This window comes from Pan troglodytes, chromosome 14, assembly GCF_028858775.2.
Source record: "Pan troglodytes isolate AG18354 chromosome 14, NHGRI_mPanTro3-v2.0_pri, whole genome shotgun sequence".
Lineage (NCBI taxonomy): Eukaryota > Metazoa > Chordata > Mammalia > Primates > Hominidae > Pan > Pan troglodytes.
In genome coordinates, this window is record NC_072412.2 from 106,887,714 (window position 1) to 106,909,273 (window position 21,560).

The window sequence follows — 21,560 nt, forward strand, 5'->3', positions numbered from 1 at the left end:
TTGGATTTTTAGTAGAGATGGGGTTTCACCATGTTGGCCAGGCTGGTCTCCAACTCATGACCTCAGGTGATCTGCCTGCCTCAGCCTCCCAAAATGCTGGAATTACTCAAGGTTTTGATTTTAAGATTATGCACTAAAACCTTCCCCGACCTCTCAAAGAGGACCCCAATTTATATATTCTCATTGCATCTTGCATTACTTCTTTCAAAACCCACGTCACTCTTGTGATTGCTAGCTCAATGCTGCCTTTTTCCCTCCCACTCTCAAGCATACTGTAAGCTCTATGAGTGTGGAGACTGTGCGTGTTTCTTTCAAGACTATCTTAGTGTCTAGCACATAGTTGGTACTCAGTAAATATCAGTTGATGGATTAAAAAATAATGTCAATGAAAGTGCTTTTTAGGTAAGAAGCTAGTACTATAATCATTGTCATTATTGTTATTACTATTAGTAGTGATAGTAGGAGTAAAGGTAGTTGTAGTAGTTTTATATTAGCAGCATAGTCAACATCAAATATAGGACAGAAGGAGGACCACAAAATAATACTTATCAATATTCATCGTAAGCTTTTCTACTTATTGCCCTCCATTTTTTTAAACTGACAGAAATAAATAACTAACAATAAACAAAATGAAAAGGCAGTCTATGGAACAGGGGAAAATTGGAACACCATATTTCTGAAAAGGAGATAATATCCAAAAGATGCAAAGAACTCATACAACTCAATAACAAAAAGCCCTCAAACTAAAAAACAAAAACAAACACAAAATGCAAATAATCTGATTATAAATGAGCAAATTCTGAGTAGATTTTTTTCCAAAGAAGACATATGAATGGCCAATAGGTATATGAAAAAGTGCATACGATCCCTAATTATCAGGGAAATACAAATTTAAACCACAATGAGATATCACCTCATATCTGTTACAATGGTCACCATCAAAAAGACAAAAGATAACTATTTGGCAAAGGCATAAAGAAAAGATAACCCTTTTACACTGTTGGTGGGGATTGAAATTGGTAGAGCCATTCTGAAACACAGTATGGAGGTTTCTCAAAAAATTAAAAATAGAACTACCATATGATCCCACAATCCCACTTCTGGATATATGCCCAAAGGAAATGAAATCAGTATCTCAAAGAGACATCTGCAGCCCCGTGTTTACTGCAGTGTTATTCACAATGGTCAAGACAGGGAACAACCTAAGTGTCTACTGATGGATGAATGGATGAAAAAAATGTGGTATAGACATACAATGAAATATTGCTCAGCCATAATAAAGAAAAAAATCCTGCCATTGACAACTATATGGATAAGCCTGGAGGACATTATGCTAAGTGAAATGAACTAGACACAGAAAGACAAATACCGCATAATCTCATTTATATATGGAATCTCAAAAAGTCAAATTCATTGAAGCAGAGAGTAGGATGGTGGTTACCAGGGGCTGGGGACAGGGGGTAGAAATGGGGAGATATTAGTTATCAGTCAAAAGATGGCCAAGTTCTCAGGATCTAATAAACAAAGTGATTCATTAATTGTTCATAATACTGTATTGTATACATGAGATTTGCTAGGAGATTAGATCTTAAGTGTTACCCCCCACCCCACACACACAGAGGTAACTACTGAATATAGGCGGTGATGGGTGTGTTAATTAGCTTGGTTGCAACAATCGTTTTACACTGTGTACATATATCAAATCATCACATTGTATACCTTAAGTATTTACAATTTTATTTGTTAATCACATCTCAATACAAATAGAAACAAAAAGAAGTAAATAACTCTATGGTAAAATGGCCATATAAACATAGCCCACAGTAATGGCTCAGAGTACAATTTTATTTTTCATGTACCCATCCTTGAGTTTCATAAGAAGTCCCTATCTGGAGAAAGACCCAAAAGAAAGAAAAGAGATACAGTCTCATCCCACGGCAGATGTGAACACTTCTCCAAATTATGAGGGCAGGATATAAAGAACTATGGAAACCACCCCTTGCGAGAAGAGGATTTGTCACTGAAAACCAAAAAGGCTAAAGAAAATAAAATTCTCCAGGTGGAAGAATCAATTCTCCGATCCTACGAGTGGGCTGCTTGGAGGGAAAATGAAAGTGAAAATATTATGGAAAGTTAGGGGTGCTGCTCTTGGTAAGGTGACATTATTTTGAATGAGTTACTGATATTTAGGGGGCAAGGAGGGGGAACCAAGGAAGAGAAGATGTCAGTATGGCCCCCTGAAGAAGAGATAAAGGAGTTTATTGGGCCTTATTGTTATTATTGTTATCCATATTGTTGTCAATGGCAGCTTGGAGAAGATGGTTTTTCCAGAAAGTTCACAGGCAGGGACGTGAGGCTCCATCTTCTAATCACTGTGAGAATCTATCTCATGAGGACTCTCAGGCCCTACCTGCAATCCTTATGTTTGCTATCAGTGCACTTTCCTAAAGAAACACCTCTACATTATGTTCCTCTGAAAGCTTCCAAATGCAGAAAAACAGAGAGACTATGTATTAACATATTTTTCCCAGTTACTTGGGGAGGTATGAAACAATGAATTTGCCCACCGCCAAATAACTCAGTCCTTTGGTAAAGAATATTTTTATAAGATTTCACATGTCAACAAAATTCTTCATTGATTCAATACCACTGAAATGCTCTTACATGCGTGCAGCCATCAGAAACTTATCAAATCCCTATTGTGTAACTTAAAAAAAAAAAGCTAGGTCCTGGGAATAGAGGAAGGAGTGAAGTACCATCTCTAACTTCAGGATCTTAAATTTGGACAAATCTAGAGCTTAAAGAGCTGTGGATTTTCTTGGATGAAATAAAGTTCAAAGACCTTTGCTGGGCGATTTTAAAAAATGTAATTGTACTGCACCTGGAGGCAGGCTGGGGCGCGTCCCTGGGGCTTGTTGACATCCACAGCTACCAGCTGCCAACCTCCAGCAGCATCTTCATGAAACATCTTCAAGACAAAGAAGGGAGATGAGTCAGAGACATTTAATATGGAACATTGAGAACTCTATGTCTCCAGCTTTGTATATTTTTATGTTATCAAAAATTTGTCTTCTTATGGATTTATATTTGGAATGAAGTCATTTCAATTATAGTTCTTTAACATTGAAAGCTTAAATGAATGAAAAAAGAACAGTGATAATAACTTGAGTTTATTGACTACTTGCTATGTCAGGCACTTTCTGTCTTGCCTATGCTTTGCATATAATTGCTCAAATATTCTTCTCCACAAGAGAAATACTTTAGTATTTTATCCCCATTATATTGATAAATATCTATTAGATCTGGGAGAAAATGAAAATCAGAATTTAAAAGCATTGTGTCTGGTGTGTTTTTACTATAGGTAGCAAATTTTTATTTTTATTTAGTGGACAGTTCTCACTGACCTAATAAAAATATTCTCAGGATCAATAAAATAAGAAGTGTGCATGTGGCATAGGGAAAGAACTGGTGTTATTTTAATGGTAGAAGATTGCCACATTGCTTAATACACTTTGTGTAATTATTTTAACTAGGCAGCAATTAACCTGCTCAACAGAAATTTTATGTACGTATTATGAAGGGAACAAGTAGTTTCTTTTGGATTAAAGACCCAAGTGATGAAATTCAAGATGCTACAGGCCCACTAAATCTGAAATCCATTGAATTAGATACCTAGGTTATTGTCTCCTAGGTACCTATTATCTCCTAGGTATCATCACATATTACCTATGTGTCAATATTACACCCAGCTGGAAGACATTTCCCACTTTCACGTATTTTCCCACTAACATATTTTTCTTTCTAGTTCTTAGGAGTGAGTGTGTGTGTATGTGTGTATGGTAGGAATAGGGCAAAATTAAACATTTTTGTTTTTCTAAATAATGATACTAACGACAAGTGCTCACTGTTTTATTCCTGCCTGAGGTCGCTGTTTTACAGAAATAAATATTTCCTTTGTCACCCTTATTTATGTCCTCCTGTTAGTCTGACCCTGTATTCGAAGGGGTAACTGCTAATGGAAATATGAATGAGATGATGCAAAGATCCCATTACCTAGGATTTGTAATTAGAGTTTCAAATCCCTGGTAGTAGTGGTGGTAGATCCTTTGTGGAAAATAAACTTGCCTTCTATAAAATGAGTGAGGTGGTGAGAGACAGTTGCCAAAAATCACAGTCCTTATATGTATTTTTATTATTTATTTATTTTTGGGGGGAGATAGGGTCCTGCTCTGTCACCCAGGCTGGAGTGTAGGGACGTGATCTCCACTCACTCCAACCTCCACCTCCCGGGTTCAAGCAATTTTCCTGTCTCAGCCTCCCGAGTAGCTGGGACTACAGGCACCCGCCACAATGCCCAACTAATTTTTGTATTTTTTTTTTTTACTAGACAGAGGGTTTCAGCTTGTTGTCCAGGGTGGTTTCGAACTCCTGAGCTCAGGCAATCCCCCAGCTTCTGCCTCCTATATGTATTTTTAAATGACAAAATTAAGGTACACATTTACATAAAGCTCCTTTGACAAAGATGCCAACTGCAAATTGCTCATCTCAGCTGTCCATTTACAGGATTCTGATTTTCTTTAGAATAAACTGCAAAAACTCTTTTTGGGGTGAATCAAGCATATTCTTCCTGAATAGCTCATTCTGAGAATATAGACATCAGTGGAGATGCAAACCTGTTATAGGACCTTGTAAAGTTTCTGTCAAAATTCTGGAAGCCTCATTTTAAGGATAAAAGACAAAACCAGCATTGCCAGTCACCAGTTATTAATAAAAACCCTCTGCTGATACATCCTATACTCTCTAATTGTGGCATAAAGGATCCCTGGGGCATATATTGACTTTGATCAGTAGCAGACTAATTTTCTCTCTTAAATTTTTTTTTCAATAGACCAAAATCAAAAGAATCAATTTAATTTTCAGTAAAAGTGTTCTCCCAAGGTCACTTATTTGTATGAAATAAGTAAAGGAAATGCAAAAACGTTCAATTTCTCTTTAATCCCCTGAATTACACAACATTTAGATTGGTTAATATTACAGTAGATCTTTGAGACAGAAGCTGGGCTAGCTAGCAGAAGCCAAGAATCCTCAGAGACTCAAATCCTTGCAGGGAGCGTGGCAGGGACTGCCAGTCTTTCCTATGTATCTCTTTTCCCTGTTTTACAAAGAGAATCTGTATGGGGCCACTAGGCTACCAAGAAAAAAGGCCAGTTCTTGCCCTTTTTTTGAAGCTGAGCTTGACCATGTAACTACATACAGGACTATAGGATGCAAGCAGAAACCCTCTTTTCCTGTATTTCCTTCTTCTTCCTGCTCTCTGGGATATGGATGTGAGGGTTAGAGCTATAGCAGCCATGCTAGTCTACAAGGTGACTGTGGTAATGGGGGCTGTGCAAAGTGGAAGAGGAAGGAAGGTGTCTGGATCCGTGGCAACACAGACAACCATACCATGCTGAATGAGCACCTCCAACTTTATATGAGAGAATGGGATTCCTCATCGCATACCTCACCTAAGCAACTTATTTTGGGCTTTTTTGTCCCTTGCAACTGAATGTAACTTAACTAGTACACGTGGTTTCTGTTAGAATGTCCATTAATTTTTTTTTCATTTTACTGATGTAATTTTCCTTTCTCATTCTATCATTAAATATTTTACTATTAAAGGCTTAGAAAATGAGGATGAGTTGCAAAAGAAACAGCTTAAACCCATTCCCCAGAGACACCACCACTAACATTTTACAGTTAACATTCCAGGTATTATACACACACACACACACACACACACACACACACACACACACACCTGCATCCCACAAACATAGGATCTTTTTTTGTACTAATATGTTACCAGCATATCTTCACATCAATAAAGTTGAATGCTTATTTTAATGGTTTGCATTTATTCCAATTTCATAATTTATAATCAATAACTTATTGCTAGAGATTAAGATTGTTTCCATTTTTAAAAAATTGCCATAATGCCTCATAAACATCCTCAAACATATGCCCTTGGCTACTGCCCCCAATTTTTCTTAGGATACATTTCTAAAAGCGGACTTTCTTGGTCAGATAGTATGTATGTTTTACTTTTGGATACATATTGCCAAACGGTTTTCTGGAAAAGATGTTTTAATTCATACTCTTGGCAACAATGTATGCGAATGTCCCTTTCAGCCAGCAATAAATACTGTCTTTTTTAAGAAAAGAAAAGTTAACATGGGGCCAGAACAAAGACAGCATGTTGACAGCAGGGCTTGTAATGGCTAAATTGAAAGGAGGTAGCATCTCATGCTGAATAAAAAGGCTCTTGCAGCTGAGCAACCTGGTTTTGAGTCCCAGTTTTACCACTAGCCAGTTATATAACATTGGGTTAGATAATTAACTTTCCAATCATTGTCATTTTTTACATGCAAAGTGGAGATATTAATAGTGCCCACTTCACAGTATTATTGTGAAAATTAAATAAGACAGTTTGTAAAGCCATTAGACTAGTGCAGATCTCAATATATGGGAGTGATTGTAAGAAGATGTTCTGAATTAGTAGAATCTCACCAATAACACAAATGAATTTCCATGGCACTCTCCTCTTAGCACAATCATTTGGAAGCGCACGGAGATTTCAACTTTGAGAATTCTCTCAGGCCTGTCCATTTGCAACTGCTAGAGTTTTATAACTGGTCGGTTGGTTTGTAAAGTAGCTAAAAATACTTCTGGGATTGTTCAATTATAGGCATAATATCATCATCATTAACAACAACACGAATAACAGGTTATCTAATGGATAGTGGTAAGAGAAAGAATCTTGGTAATGGAGAATCACTAGCAGCTGAATTAGAATTCCAAACTCAAGACAGGCACACACACATCCACATACACAGTAATGCAGAGAAAATCTAAAATTTACTTTGCAATTTGCATGCTCTTTGGATTCTTTGAAAATTTATGGTTTTTCAAAAAATAGTTAATAGTCACTATGACAGAAGATAGTGAAAGTGGATACCTGGCTTGATTTCATTATGAAATAATATATTCAATGATGCAACCTCACAAAATTTAATTCTCATTTATGGTTTCCTATGATGATTGTACTATTCTATTATTATGGTTTCTTATTAGAAGGCACTCATTATTACACCATGCTAGAAGCACCCTTCCCTGAAATGCATTAATTGAATTGTTTTCTCACATATTTTAATGATGTATATTCATGAGGAAATAAATGGTCTTGGTACACAGTAAACACATTTTTTCTAAAGTGTTTTCTTTGAGCATTAAGTTATACGTAGCTTTCTCTTTGGAGGAGAAATTCTTTCCATTTTGGATCATGTGTCTTTTCATCCATTTTTTTCTCTACTTTTTAACCCAGCACTGAACATTTATGCACAAGTGCTTTAGGCATTGTATAACCCATATTCTAAGAATGTTGATGGAAACCCAAAGGAGAAAAACTCAAAAGTGCCCATTCTTCCCACACCAGTTCTACCTTTATCAGTCTTCTCTCTTAATTAGGGGATATTAATTCAGAAAATACATGTCAGCAAGAGTGCTCAATCAGAGATAATAACAGACCCAGAAATGATTGCTGTCTTTGTACAATCAATGGAAACCCAAAGGAGAAAAACTCAAAAGTGCCCATTCTTCCCACACCAGTTCTACCTTTATCAGTCTTCTCTCTTAATTAGGGGATATTAATTCAGAAAATACATGTCAGCAAGAGTGCTCAATCAGAGATAATAACAGACCCAGAAATGATTGCTGTCTTTGTACAATCAGAATATTTAATTATTTACCAAACCTTCAATATGATCCTATTGGATTATGATTCATTTATAAAAGTTAGATATGTATTGACTGTCAGAAGCCTGCTTTCTGTCTCCTACCATTTTAACAGAAAAGTAGCCTTGTGTGGCTCTAAAATTTAGCAGTTCTTTGAGTTCTACTCAAGGCAAAGTTGGGATAAGCTCATCTCCATCATGAGCTAGTCTAGATCAGAGGACCATGGGGCTCGTAACAGGTATCTGAAGTAAAGCATCTAAATAATGGGAGTAAAGGTCTGGGTTAGTGAGATACAGTACTCAGGGCTTCGTCTTTCAGCTCATCTGCACATCCCAACATCCAGTCATGGGACATCAGTAAAAAGTTGTGGCCTGGGTAACCCTATAGTGGATTAACACAGCAGGGTATTATATCGTGGGTGTATGAATCACTTATCCTTCAACCCAATCCACAACTGAGCACAAGGCAATAGTTACCCATGTCTAAGAATCAGGCAGGTATGAAGTCACAAGGCTGTCAGAGGCCAGGCAGATTCAATATTTAGTAATTTGAAATTTTCTACATCATTTTCCTTCTGTTTTCCAGTTACATGTTATATTATGGTCTCCTAAAGACCCTTGGCATTAATGTCTCTGTAATTTGTTCCTATGCTGTGTCTTGGAGGCATTTGGTGGTGACCATTCAATTGAAAAATATTGCTTCATTATTTTAAAGAAACAGTTCTCATCACAGATTTCCTTTCGCCTCCCTTGAAATGGTCCCTGTCAGAGCCAGTTCCTAGTGAGCTGCCTAATATAACAGAAAGCCCCTTCTTTGTTCTGAAAATGTGCATATATATATATATATAAATATATATACATATTTTCTATACACATGGCTGTTATGGGAAGTCTGCAGACTTAGACATCAACAAGTCCAACAAGCCCAGGACCCTTTAGTCCTTTGATGAGAATAGCCTATATTTAACAACTGCAAATTTTCCATATGTTAGAGAAAGTCAAGAATGTACTTCCATGTTTGAAAAGCTGTGTGTGTTACAATAATCATCTTTATTTTATTTCCTTCAAATTAGTAACTTGTGATTTAGTGTTTTAAACCACTGAATGAGAAGTCCCTGTTCACAGAATTTGGTCATATTTTACAAACATAATAGCATCATGGCAAATTATGTCTCTCCCTTCTCTACACATAAAAGCATCAGAGGGCCCACTGGCAAGTGGCTAGCCAGGGTGGGCGGGGCCTGAAGCCCGTTGCTAGGCTGCCTGAGTGGTGTTTCACCCAGAGGCTGACAGCAGGAGCTTTGGTTGCTTAGCAACCAGGTCCTCAGCTATAGCATTTTTCTTAATGAAGGTTTTTCACAATTCTCTGTATTATTACCACTGCTGAATATCTAGACGCATTACCTCTGAATTACCAACGTATTCCTCTTGATTAAGTACAATTTTGCATCAAAATGATTCTGTACAACTTTGTTCCAAGTCTCTTCACATTTCCCTTTCTATTAGAACCATTGGCTGACTTGGTGGTGCTTCCAAACACTATTTTTTCCAGCTGTGATTTTATACGTGAGAGTTACTCCATAAACATACTATGGTTTTAAAGGAATCTTAGGTCATCTCCAGGAACACTGCATGTGAGTTAAGGGCTGAGATCATAGTTCCATATTTCATTTAGGTCTCAAAGTCATAACTGAAAACAGGTCCTTCTAGAGGCTGCCACCTCGGAACGGACCGGGAACTTTCTTATCTCTCATAGTTTGCAAAAAGAGAGGAGAGAGGAGATGAGAACTTGCTATGGTTGATTTCTTGAAGGCTTTTCTACATGGCATTTCTGATATAACCTGGATAGCATATTCAAAAAACCTTTCATGGAAGTTTGAACAGTTGTTTGTCAAAACTGAATAAGACTGACACTATTTCATCTATAATGAATTGACTGGACAATTGAGACTTTTACAGCATCATAAAGATGCCTCAACACCATCAGGCTTTTCCCAAATTAGTGTGTTTAATTGCATTTTAACATATAATTATTAAAAGCTTTTCAAAAGTAAAATTTGTACACCTTGGCTCCTTGATAGATACCTTTGTCTTAACAGTATTTGTAAGTGTTTACAAAGTTGTTAAATATCCTTTAGAATTTAATATTATAATAATTACAAGGCATTATATCATTTTATTCCTGATTCTGGAATTTATATTTTCTCTCTCTTTTATAAAGATTCACGCTAGAAGAAGATACACAAACCTGCCCTTCCTTTTTTTAACCACAAAAACACACATGTGAAACAAAACCAAAAATAAAAACAAAGGCATTGGATCTGAATTGCCCTCTTTTGTAATAACTGCTCTGCTGCTTTTAGCAAATCTGTAGCCCACCTTCAAATTCTCAGGAGCCTTATGGTTTTATGGAAACAATATTGCTATGGAACTTATGGGAATCCTTCTGAATATATACGGATTCTTTAAAAAATCACAAACATGCATTTGGGGTTGAGGGATCTTTTTCATAGTTTATTGTACTGTGGTTTGTTCTGAATGAAATATATTTTCCGTTAAGAAATTCTAATCCTACACATAGACATTACATAGGCTTGCAAGTACATGAATAAATACCCATAAAAGTAAGAAATTCCATAGTGGTTGCATTTTATCTGCAAGCCATTTGAGGATTTGTGATGTCAGAATCAAAGGTATGTAGTAAATGTGGTTGATGATCTTGGTTTTGTATCAAAACCACCCACGGAGCTGTTACAAAATATAGGTGTCATTACCTCACTGCCTGGAAGCTCTGATTTGATTGTTCTGGGTTTGGGCCTTTGAACCTGTTTTATTTTATTTTATTTTATGTTTTTTGGGGGATAGGATCTTGCTCTGTCACCCAGGCTGGGGTGCAGTGTTGTGATTGCAGCTCACTGTACCTTTGACCTCCTGAGCTCAAGTGATCCTCCCATCTCAGCCTCCTGAGTAGCTGGGACTACAAGCTCATGCCACTACTCTTGGCTAATTTTTAAAAATTTTTTGTAGAGACGGGGTCTTGTTACATGACCTACGCTAGTCTCAAACTCCTGGGCTCAAGCAATCCCTCTCCCTCAGCCTCCCAAAGTGCTGGAATTACAAGCATGAGCCACTGTGCCTGACCGGCACCTGTATTTTTAAACAGCTTCCTGAGTCAGACTATAGAAGCCCATCATGCAAGAGCTTCCCCAAGGTCCACTGATGGTGAGGGTGAGATATGTGCATGCTCGAATGGGTTATAACATCCTCTTGCTGATACCGTACCTGGGTGGTGGCTGTTGAGGTAGTGCTGCTTCTCGATCCCCACATTTGTTGAAACTGTACTCTGATTTCTGCAAATGTTTCAATGATAACAGCAATAAACACGTTCTGAAAAAAATCACAAACCACATTTACCAAACTCTAAGAATGACAAAGCAGAGGGCAACCAAAACCAAACAAAAGATCTGCAGAACTATCACAGAACATAGACTTTCTTAGTACAATTCTTCGCAGTACCTTCACAAGCCAGGCGAGGAAGAAAATGAGAGTGATGAAATAGAAGTAGGAACGCCAACGGGGAAAGCTGTCAATTGCTCTGTACATGAGGAACACCCAGCCTTCCTGCGAGGCGGCCTCATAGACGGTGAATATACTGGTTCCTGTCATGACAGAGGAGGACAGACTGAGTCACAGTTGACTTTTGAAATAAGAAAGCATTTTCCAGAAAAACAATCAATATTTATCCGTACTCATTTTCTCAATGACAAAAGCGCTTCAAAAATTGATTAGAATCACATGCAACACATTTTACTGTTCTCTTAAAATTTTAATAAAATTGTTTCTGACTTCAAGCCAGGGTAATTTCAACATCTAACAATAAAATAATTTGATATTATACCTTTAGCTGTTAAATGCAACTAATAATGTGGAAAAGGAAATAAACAGTCAAACCAAATATATATATGTATAATTAAAAAAAGGATATGTACCATTTAAGCTTGCCACTTGGAGCCTAACACATTCAATAAGCTGAAAAGCACCTGCTATAGTTTTAACCAAAATGAAATAAATGGGAGAACTGAGTTTCATTTGAAATCACTTTCTCACAGGGAGAGTAAAGTATCTCAGGCTCCACAATTAATATGATGGAGCTTGTCTTTGGATTCCATGGTGTTACCGAACACCAGAATGTAAGGCAGTGAATCACCAAATAGGACTTTGTATTTTCTGGGAGAATTACCTCATAGAAAGTACTTCTAGTAATGGAAAGAAAGGAAAGTTAAAAATATGTGGACAGATTTTTTAATATTGGTTAAGAGAACCTAAAATGCCATGTAGGGAAAAGATGTGTTTAATCCTAACAACACTATAAGATGTTTTACAGACAGGGAAACTAAAGCATATAAAGATAAAGTGACTTGTCCGAGGATGCAAAGATAATAATTAATGGAACTGGAATTAACTCAGTCATTCTGGTACAAAGCCCCACACATCCAACTGTGATGATATCTTGCCTCTTAAATAGCCTTTCTGTAGTTAGTTTCTCCATCTGTAAAATGGGAAATAACACAGACTTTACAGTGTTGTGAGGATTTAATGACTTAATTCCTGTAAATCACAGGGTAGGTTCTTAAGATATTTCAGGTATCATTTATGACTATAAAATTGAAAATAATTGCTCAATATGCTTTTGTGAGAAAACACACACACATATACCATTGAAGTTGTTTATAAAATAAATATAAGTTGTTATTCATAAAACTGGTAAACATTTGTACCTCAATAAATTCTACTTCTATAAATAAGTTTAATTATTACAGAATATAAAACCAATCTCCACTCATACATGTTTTAGTTACACAGAAATTTAAACTAGAATGTGCATATGACCAAGTATCCAAACAAAGAGGAGAGTTGCACAGGTTGGGGCAGCCTCACTGTTTCTTTGAGCCTGTGCATGAGAAAGCAGAATCAGAGCAACAGCAAACACCTAGGCATGCAGAACAGAAGGCAAGTCCAGCCGCAGACTTGAGGACAAGGGAGAAAAAGAGGCTGGAAAGAAAAGCTAAGAGAAAGAAGCAAAGTGCAGTCCTATCGCCTATTATGCATTAATGTGTGCTAATATACTTTATATAGAATATAACTTCATAAATGTCCTGCCTTTCATTTTAAAAATCATATTTTGTACATTGGTACTGTAACTCCTTGTCATACAGCTGGTATTTGTAAAGCATGTTGAGTTTCTAGCCTCTTTAACACAACATGCTAAGGAAATCTCTGTCTTATTAGCTAGGTAAATGGCGAAGTGGGGATGAGGGCAGATATTATCAATACCATCTTACAGAAAAGAAAAGTGAAGGTCACTGGTTAATGAAGGTCTCCAAGGTGGAAAGTGATAGAACCAGAAATTGAACCCATATCATCAGGTCAAATTTTTTTTTTACCATGCTATTTATATTTCTCTTGATTGAGACTGGGGCTTTAAAAAGAAATTATTAATGGGTACAAACACAGAGTTAGATAGAAGGAATAAGTTGTAATGTTCCATGGCAGACGAGGGTGATTATAGTTAACAACAATGTATTGTATATTTCAAAATAGCTAGTAGAGAGGCCTTGAAATGTTCCCAACACATAGAAATGATAAATGCTTGAGGTGATGGATATCCTAAATATCTTGATTTGATAATTACACATTTTATCCATAAAACAAAATATCACAGATACCCCATAAATATGTACAATTATTATGTATCAATAAGTATGTTAAAAAGAGATTATTTTCTCTTATTATCCTTAAATATAGTTAATGTTTTTCTGAGGGATTATGATGGCTAAGTTTATTGTTTTTTTTTTTTTTTTAGTGAAAGCTGGGTCCAGGGGGATCACTGCCTTCTGGTCCTGTGATGCTGCCAATGCACTGGATTTACCAGCATTTATTGTTAAGTTTAGTGAGGGTGGGGGTAGGTTAGTGAGGGATTTAGAGTCATTGGATTATGAAGTGAGATGGTCACATGGGGATGAAGTAATTCTTTAACATAACATCTGTATGCAGAAGTACAGTATACAGAGATAAGAATTTACAATATAGTGTGTGCATCAGTAATTTCTAACAGAGCCTTAAAACAGAAAACAGTCTTTCCATAACCTATGATTAGCAAGGTATTAATCAGCAGTAATAGTTGCAGCAAAAGCTGGTTACAAACAATCCATAGAAACAGGACGTGAAGCTAGACAACCGGTTACAACACAAATTCTCAGAAGGGAGTATGCCTTAACCCTAAAGAGGCCTAGAAGAGCCCTGGCAAGATAAGGGCATTTATAGCCCTATCTTATCCATATGAACAGGCGCCCCTCATGCATCTGTTTATAGGCTCTCCACAGTAAACTTATAAGTTTCTTAAAAGTTGACTTTTAAGAAAAAGGTTCAGAGAGGAACAACACATACATAAAATGTCAACAGCAAACAGAAGCAACTGTTTTTATTGATGATTCATAGGTACTAACACTGGACAATACCTTTGCTTATGTGCACTGAATATGAAACATATTTTTAACATTAAACAAACAATTTATAATTTATATCCCTTATTTTCCTCTAGGTTTTTGAATGAAACCAAAAAGTGGCTACAGAAATCCACTATTATCTACCATTAAAGTTTAATAGCTGTATTAACTGAGCATTTTCATGTAAAATATGGAGCTTGTCACTATAAGATTAAATTTGAGAGGAACATTGAAAATTATCCTCCCTCTCCCTGTCCAGATCTTTCTTAATCACATCTGCAAGCAAGATGTCATTTGGAGTTAAGTAAAAAAGAGCACATTTAACAAGTAGCCTTGAAACTTCTACTCCATTTTTTTTTCTAATTGGACAAAGGAAAAAAGGAAAGAAACAGAAACCCACAGTACAGCTCAAAGAGAAGGGTTTGTTGATACAAAGAGGTGAGACATTTGTGAAAGTATAACCAAAACACTCCCCAGGAAGATGCTGACTATGGAAAGAAATGTTTCCCATACGTGAACTACACTGGGTAGAAAGGCTGTGAAGAAGTAACAGTTGCAAAGGCAAAGGCAATGGACTAAGATGGTCCTTCCTCATCTCTTTACTACTCCCGGCTTTGCCAAATATAGCAAAAGAAATCACTTTTCAAAAATGGTTTTCCAATGGTCGACCAATATTTAAACTGACAAAAATCAAATGTATGTTCCTTTCATTTTCTTTGGGAAGTGGAGGACCCTGAGAAAGAAACTGTAGCTACTGAAACTTCTTTTGCACAGTCCCGCTCTCGCTGCTGGCCCTGCACTGCTTCCCTCTGGCCCTCTTGACAGACTCCCGGGCTGCCCAGCTCAGCTCCTCTGTGCCCTCAGCTACACTAGGCAATGGCCCTTAGTACTCCCAGAGAGCCTCCCATTCAACTGTCTCATGTCACTCGTCATACTGAATTCTCTACCTTGTTTGTTTCCCTCAGTAGGTGTGAGTGCTCTAAAGTTAAAACTGTATTTTTCATTTCTGTACCAGACACTGAGGAGCACTCAAAGATTGCTGATAAATTAAACAATGATTTTGTAGCCTACAGACATAGGAAAGCATTTCTCAAATATTTGCTTTTCGATTAATTCTTCCTCAATATTAATACTGCACAGATAATTTGGAAACTATTTTGTAGTGAATTGACTTTGCTTTGCTGATTCTCAAAATTCTCTTAAAACACCTGCACACTCATATATAAACATAAAAACCCATCCTATACACACAGAAAAGTCTTCATCTACTGTTTAATCCAACATGGAAAATTTCTAGGAAGAACATTGATACATTTAAAATATTTTTTCTAGATGTGCTACAGAATATTTTTAGTCCATTTTAATTATAGAACTAAAATTTCTGGCTAAACGACCATATTTTTGTTAAATGAAAAATGATGCTACAACAGCACCTGGGAATATAACGCATTAATTTTTTAGAGAACAATAAGGCCTGTTCCAAAAGTATCCCTGGAGAGCTCTTGGAATAGCACTACTTTCTCAGACCCCAAACTCTCAAGGCACAAATTAAAGCTGTGCAAGAAATGCAATCACAACAATGATACTCATGATAATCAGTTCTCCTGATTTCATTCATTCTTTCTGACCTCTTCCACTGGTGGTTTGAATTGATTAAATAAGAAGACCACAAGTCTATGTTTAGAAGATAAATACTAACCTTGAAACTTTCTACACACTGCCTGTATTGAGAATAGTAGAGGATATTTTTTATAGCTCTGAACAAAATTATATTCCCATCTGTTTTGATTACCTTTAGGATTTTATTTACCGCTTTGCCCTCTTCTGCTGACTCTTTTCCCATGAAAAAAGAGGTGAGATATTTGTGTTTTGGGAGTACTCCCATTTGTTTCTTCTAGTCTTAGGTTACATAACCACATTGTCATTCCACTCTCAAGTGAGAGGGTCATAAAATTGTGATGATAACTAGCAACACACTACAAACCTGGGGTCCTACCACTAAACCTCTCTCCAAACACAAAATACCTATAGTACTATTCTAACAATGGTAATACCTGATCTACCATGACAGAATTTGGGAAGTTAGAATTGGAGATGTAAGCCCGAGACAGTGGAATAAGAATGAGTCAGTACCCAAGGGCTTGGTCTGAATAATCACCTTCACTCCCACACTCAGAATTTTTAAAAGAACAAAGAGGATTTATTTTATGACCATCCATTTCTTTCTCTCTCCCAGTGTTTGGATCCTCAGCAATGTTCTTGAACTTTAACCCCTCCAGGGATATGGAACACCCTATCTTCTGAGACAGCTCCTTACCAGGTATGCAAGAGCCCATTCACTGGATGCTGCCAGGCCTCAGTCCCTTTGGGAACCTCTCTTGGGCTTGCAAGGCACAACAAGCTATAGGAGTCTGCAGAATTAGTCCTTGCACCCCCTTTGCGTGAATCATCCTTTGTTTTACTCAGGCCATCCTGCTACAGGTGCTTGTTTTCTCATCTGGTCCTTTAACTCTTCCAATCTGATCTACTGTTTATGAAATTGGCCTGATTATCCGGCTTCATTTACTGTCTGGGAATAGACTTTCATCTGTGGTGAACAAAATGGCAACTTTCTTGTTACTCAAGATCATCAGTTTCCCTCAGACTTTTCTAAATGACTCTTTCTGATCCTCCAGCTGACTCTGATCAGACATCACCATTTTCAGAGAGAAGCTGATTGACTTTGTCCTGGTTAAATCTCAGTTTGAGCATCCCCTTCAGTTGGAAGGGAAAAGAAACTTACACGTTACTCAACCACTATACATGGATGACTATGCTTTGTCTGTGTCTCAATGAACTGTCTACTGTCAGTCAGTAGATTTAACTGTGGAAGTGTATGATCCTAATCCTAAACTCCAAATAGATACTTATTTGCTCAACTACATTTGCAATGACTAAATATTCAATCCTGAACGGTGGTCAAATAAGAGCTTCATGTTTTCACATGTGCATGATTAGAAGTACAACTTGTTCAAGATGGGGTGGGTTGTGCTATATTGGTTTTTATTTGTTTTTGTTTTTTTATGTTTACATATATACAACTTGCCTAATCTCCAGCTATTTTTTTTTTTTTTTTTGAGACGGTGTCTTGCTCTGTCACCGAGGCTGGAGTGCAGTGGCTTGATCTCAACACACTGCAACCTCTGCCTCCAGATTCAAGTGATTCTCCTGCCTCAGCCTCCCCAAGTAGCTGGGACTACAGGCACATGCCACCACGCCCGGCTAATTTTTGTATTTTTAGTAGAGACAGGGTTTCGTCATGTTGGCCAGGCTGGCCTCGAACTCCTGACCTCAGGTGATCCACTCACCTCGGCCTCCCAAAGTGCTAGAACTGCTCCATAGGGCAATATTCTTATTAAACTGCAGAACTAATGAAAAAAGGGAGCGATGAATAGTTTAAGAGAGAACTTGCTGAAGCTACACAAAATGTAAGTTTGGTACTAGTGACATCTGCAGGTGGATGATGCTTTAATGGGAAGGTCTGTCCTATGCATTGCAAGATGTGTAGCCACATCCCTGACCTCTATCCACTAAATTCCAACAGTCCCTGCAACCCCCAACCAAAAATACTTGTAGACATTGACCAGTGGCCCTTGTTGGGAAAACTGCCAATTGAGAAACACTTTTCTAACTTGACAGCATCTCTGATTCTTCAGCTTTTGCCCTGCAGTGCCTAGCACAGGGTCTAGCATATAATTTATATTAAGTATTTTTGAAATGAATTGAATCTCTTCACTTGAGATCAAAGACAAGACTTAAAAATGACATTTCATTCTTCTTTAAAGATTTTTGAAGGCTAAAAGCCTAGATCCTAAGACATCGCTTATTTGTATAAAGTATTTGCCACACAGCAGACAGCTCAATAGTACCATTACACAAATTTTTATCATTTTGCTGTTTTAACAACTAGGCACTGGAAAGAAAAGCTTATTTCTTTTTAAAATTCCTGCTATGTAATAAGATGACTGTATACATGCATATCTTAGAGTTTGGGGGAAGGGAGGCTATCTCTGCTTGCAGAATGAGCCATTACAAAAGTACATTAATTAAAATCGAAAATAAATTAACATATTTTGAATGAAATAAATAGTGCAAAATGTTCCCAAATGAAATTAAATGACTGCCTTCTGAACTGTCCCAAGACAAACCACACACAGGGTTTTTTTGGTTTGTTTGTTTGTTTGTTTTTGGGTAAGCTTTCAGGTTTTTCTTCTGAATCAAGATGAGACATTCAGTATATTCATAGAAAAACACAGAAGAAAACAGACTAATTCTTAATCCACGTTGGTAGACTCTGGTTCGGTCTGGATCATGAGACAGATAATACAAACTTGCAAAACAGCTCAGTAGCCTCTACAACGAAACCTAAGCAGCAGCCACCAGATTAAGAACAAAGTGGCCGCCTCTTCAATTCAGCTACAAACTTGCATTTGAGGTCACTTTTTGATGGCAAAATCTATATTGTAATTATTAGTTTTTATTTTTGGTGAACTCTCAGTTTCTCTCACCCTCTAATAATCTCTTCACTCAGATATACCATCTGTTATGCAGATTTTAGCCACATATTAAAAAAAATTTTAGCCAAAGGTCAGTAGTGAGATTGACTGTAACTTACTACAATGTTTTTCTTCACCAAATTTCCCCACACCATCTCAGCACTTTCTTCTTAACTGAGAGCTGGTTCTGTGGTAAGAGTAAATTGTACCCCAACAGTAGTTATCATAAAGTAAATGTATTTAGTGTGACATAATTAAAAAAAAAAGCAGCAGCGAGGGGTGTGTACTCTTAAGGTGGACATCTGGACTCAACATAATGAACATTTGTCACGGTGGCTGGATGATCCACATACATGAAATAAGATCATGTGGATCAGCAGACCAGCAATAGCAAGAAAGGTGCATTCTGAATTGCAGAGATTTATTAAACAATAAAGCAGCTAGAATTAAATTACTTGGGAGGATGTTACCATCCTAGTGAATAAAACCTCTGTAAACCATGTTTTCTCCCTCCGATCCTCCTTCCTTCCTTCCCTCCTTCTTCTTCTTCCTCTTCTTTTCCTTCCTTCCTTTTCTTTTTCTTCTTTCTTTCTTTTTCTTTCTTTCCTTCCTTCCTTCCCTCCTTCCTTCCTTCCTTCCTTCCTTCCTTCCTTCCTTCCCTCCTTCCTTCCTTTCTTTCTCTTTTTTTCTCTCTCTTTCTTTCTTCCTTTCCTTTTTTTCTTTTTCTGAGATGGAGTCTCGCCCTGTCACCCAGGCTGGAGTGCAGCGGTACAGTCTTGGCTCACTGCAGCCTTCACCTCCTGGGTTCAACCAATTCTCTGCCTCAGCCTCCCAAGGAGCTGGGATTACAGGCATAAGCCACCACGCTCAGCCTCAAAAAAATAAACTTAAGTATTTTTCCCTGATAGACTGTGCTGTAACATTGTGCCTGTAATAATAATCTTCAACACAACTTGTCCACACACTCAAGTCATGTGCTCCACACACCCAGCCTGAGGCTTGCCACGTGGCATATCAAGGCAATAAAACAAAATAAAGCAAAAACCACATTTTTTATTTGCTATTCCAGAACATGGGACAAACATAAAAGGACTTTTTTAAAATTATAAATGCCTTCAAAATATTTATAAACTTTATGTTTTTGAGCTACTTTAATTTTGATTTTGGTTTCTTTGTTTGTTTTTTACACTTAAGCACTCTTTTGGCACAACTTGCCATATTGGTAAAATCACTTTGTTACCTTAAACCATACACATGTTTACATATATCTTCTAAGTTAATTTTTTATAAGTAATAAAGAATCATAGTTGAAATATGTTTCCTTAAATGTAGAAAATTTCTAAAGTTCCAAGTTCTGAACAGAGAATACTTCAAAGAAAGGAGAGGTGAAGGCTTTCACTATAGTATTCACAAATGGAAAAGAAGTGTTGACAAGCCGGATGCTGACATTGGCAGGAAAGTGTAGGTACTACAGCAGAACAGTTCCCAGGACGCTCAGTCCACACGCCAACTACAGCACTCCCCGCGCCCCCTGCGCTCGGCAATTTCCAGGTAGGCTGAGAGTAAGGGTAGCAAAGAAACCTTGTCAGATACCCCTCGGCCTGTGAATCAGCATTCTGCCTTTGAGGAGCAGTGATGTCAGGTCAAAAGAGCTTCTTGGAAATTTATTTTCCATTAGTTGTCTTATGAAGAAAAGAAAGGCCGGGCGCAGTGGCTCATGCCTGTAATTCCAGCACTTCGGAAGGCCAAGGCAGGTGGATCATGAGGTCAGGAGCTTGAGACCAACCTGGCCAACATGGTGAAACCTTGTCTCTACTAAAAATACAAAAATTATCCAGGCCTGGTGGCATGCACCTGTAATCCCAGCTACTTGGGAGGCTGAGGCAGGAGAATTGCTTGAACCTGGGAGGCAGAGGATGCAGTGAGCCGAGATCACACCACCACACTCCAGCCTGGGGGACAGAGTAAGACTCTGTCTCAAAAAAAAAAAAAAAAAAAAGACAAGACAAGAAAAAAGAAAAAAACAAAAACCCTACACTTTGCCACAGTTAGCTGTCATTTACAGTTCCTAACATTCCAGTTATCCATTACTTCTTACCTAGGTAACCTGTATGAGTCAGTACACCCTGGACCTCAACTTCCATGGATGCACTAGGGCAGTGATGATACTGCTGGTCACCACTAAGGCGCTAAAGAAACGTTAATTAGAAGCTTTTCAATTGTCCTAAAGAGTACACAAAATATGTCATACCAGAAATATGTTTCCTCTGAGGGTCTTTTAGTTTTGTCACCCATATTTTAAAGATTTATTGGAAAGAAATCTTTTCAAAGGAAATTGAAGCAAAAGGGCTAGAACTTCGCATAATGTTAAGATAATAGTTATGACATAAAAAATTCATAATAGTCCAAAAATTAGAACCAAGTATTTGGTAAAAGTACTAAGATATTTTTCCTCCTATTCTGAGATATGCACATGGTTCATATCTGTATCATCATACATATTCAATAAAAATGAAAATGCAAAAATTAACAATAAGGTAGACCTGGTCAGTCTACCTCAGAAGAGCTACAAGAGCAATTATTTATTTATTTATTTATTTATTTATTTTTAATAGGAAGGCTGAATGAACTAGTAAATAATCTTGGAATAAAAAGATCAACCAAGATTGGAAATAAATAATTGATGTTTGTTTATAAAGGCAGATTAAAATCCAATTTTAAAAAATCCAATTAGGTCTAAGTGGGAG

General features: G+C 37.2%; 1 protein-coding gene across 9 annotated transcripts in view; it reads right to left on the minus strand.

Annotated features, from left to right (window-relative positions):
* NALCN (sodium leak channel, non-selective) overlaps nucleotides 1-21,560 on the minus strand; it is a 363,838-nt gene that overhangs the window by 228,776 nt on the left and 113,502 nt on the right. For all 9 annotated transcript variants that reach the window (XM_024348325.3, XM_001149573.6, XM_009427188.5 and 6 more), the window contains 3 exons: nucleotides 11,289-11,431; nucleotides 11,055-11,159; nucleotides 2,882-2,968 (listed from right to left, as the gene is read on the minus strand). In XM_024348325.3, coding sequence (XP_024204093.1) covers nucleotides 2,882-2,968; nucleotides 11,055-11,159; nucleotides 11,289-11,431 — 335 coding nt within the window. The remainder of the gene's footprint in view (nucleotides 1-2,881; nucleotides 2,969-11,054; nucleotides 11,160-11,288; nucleotides 11,432-21,560) is intronic.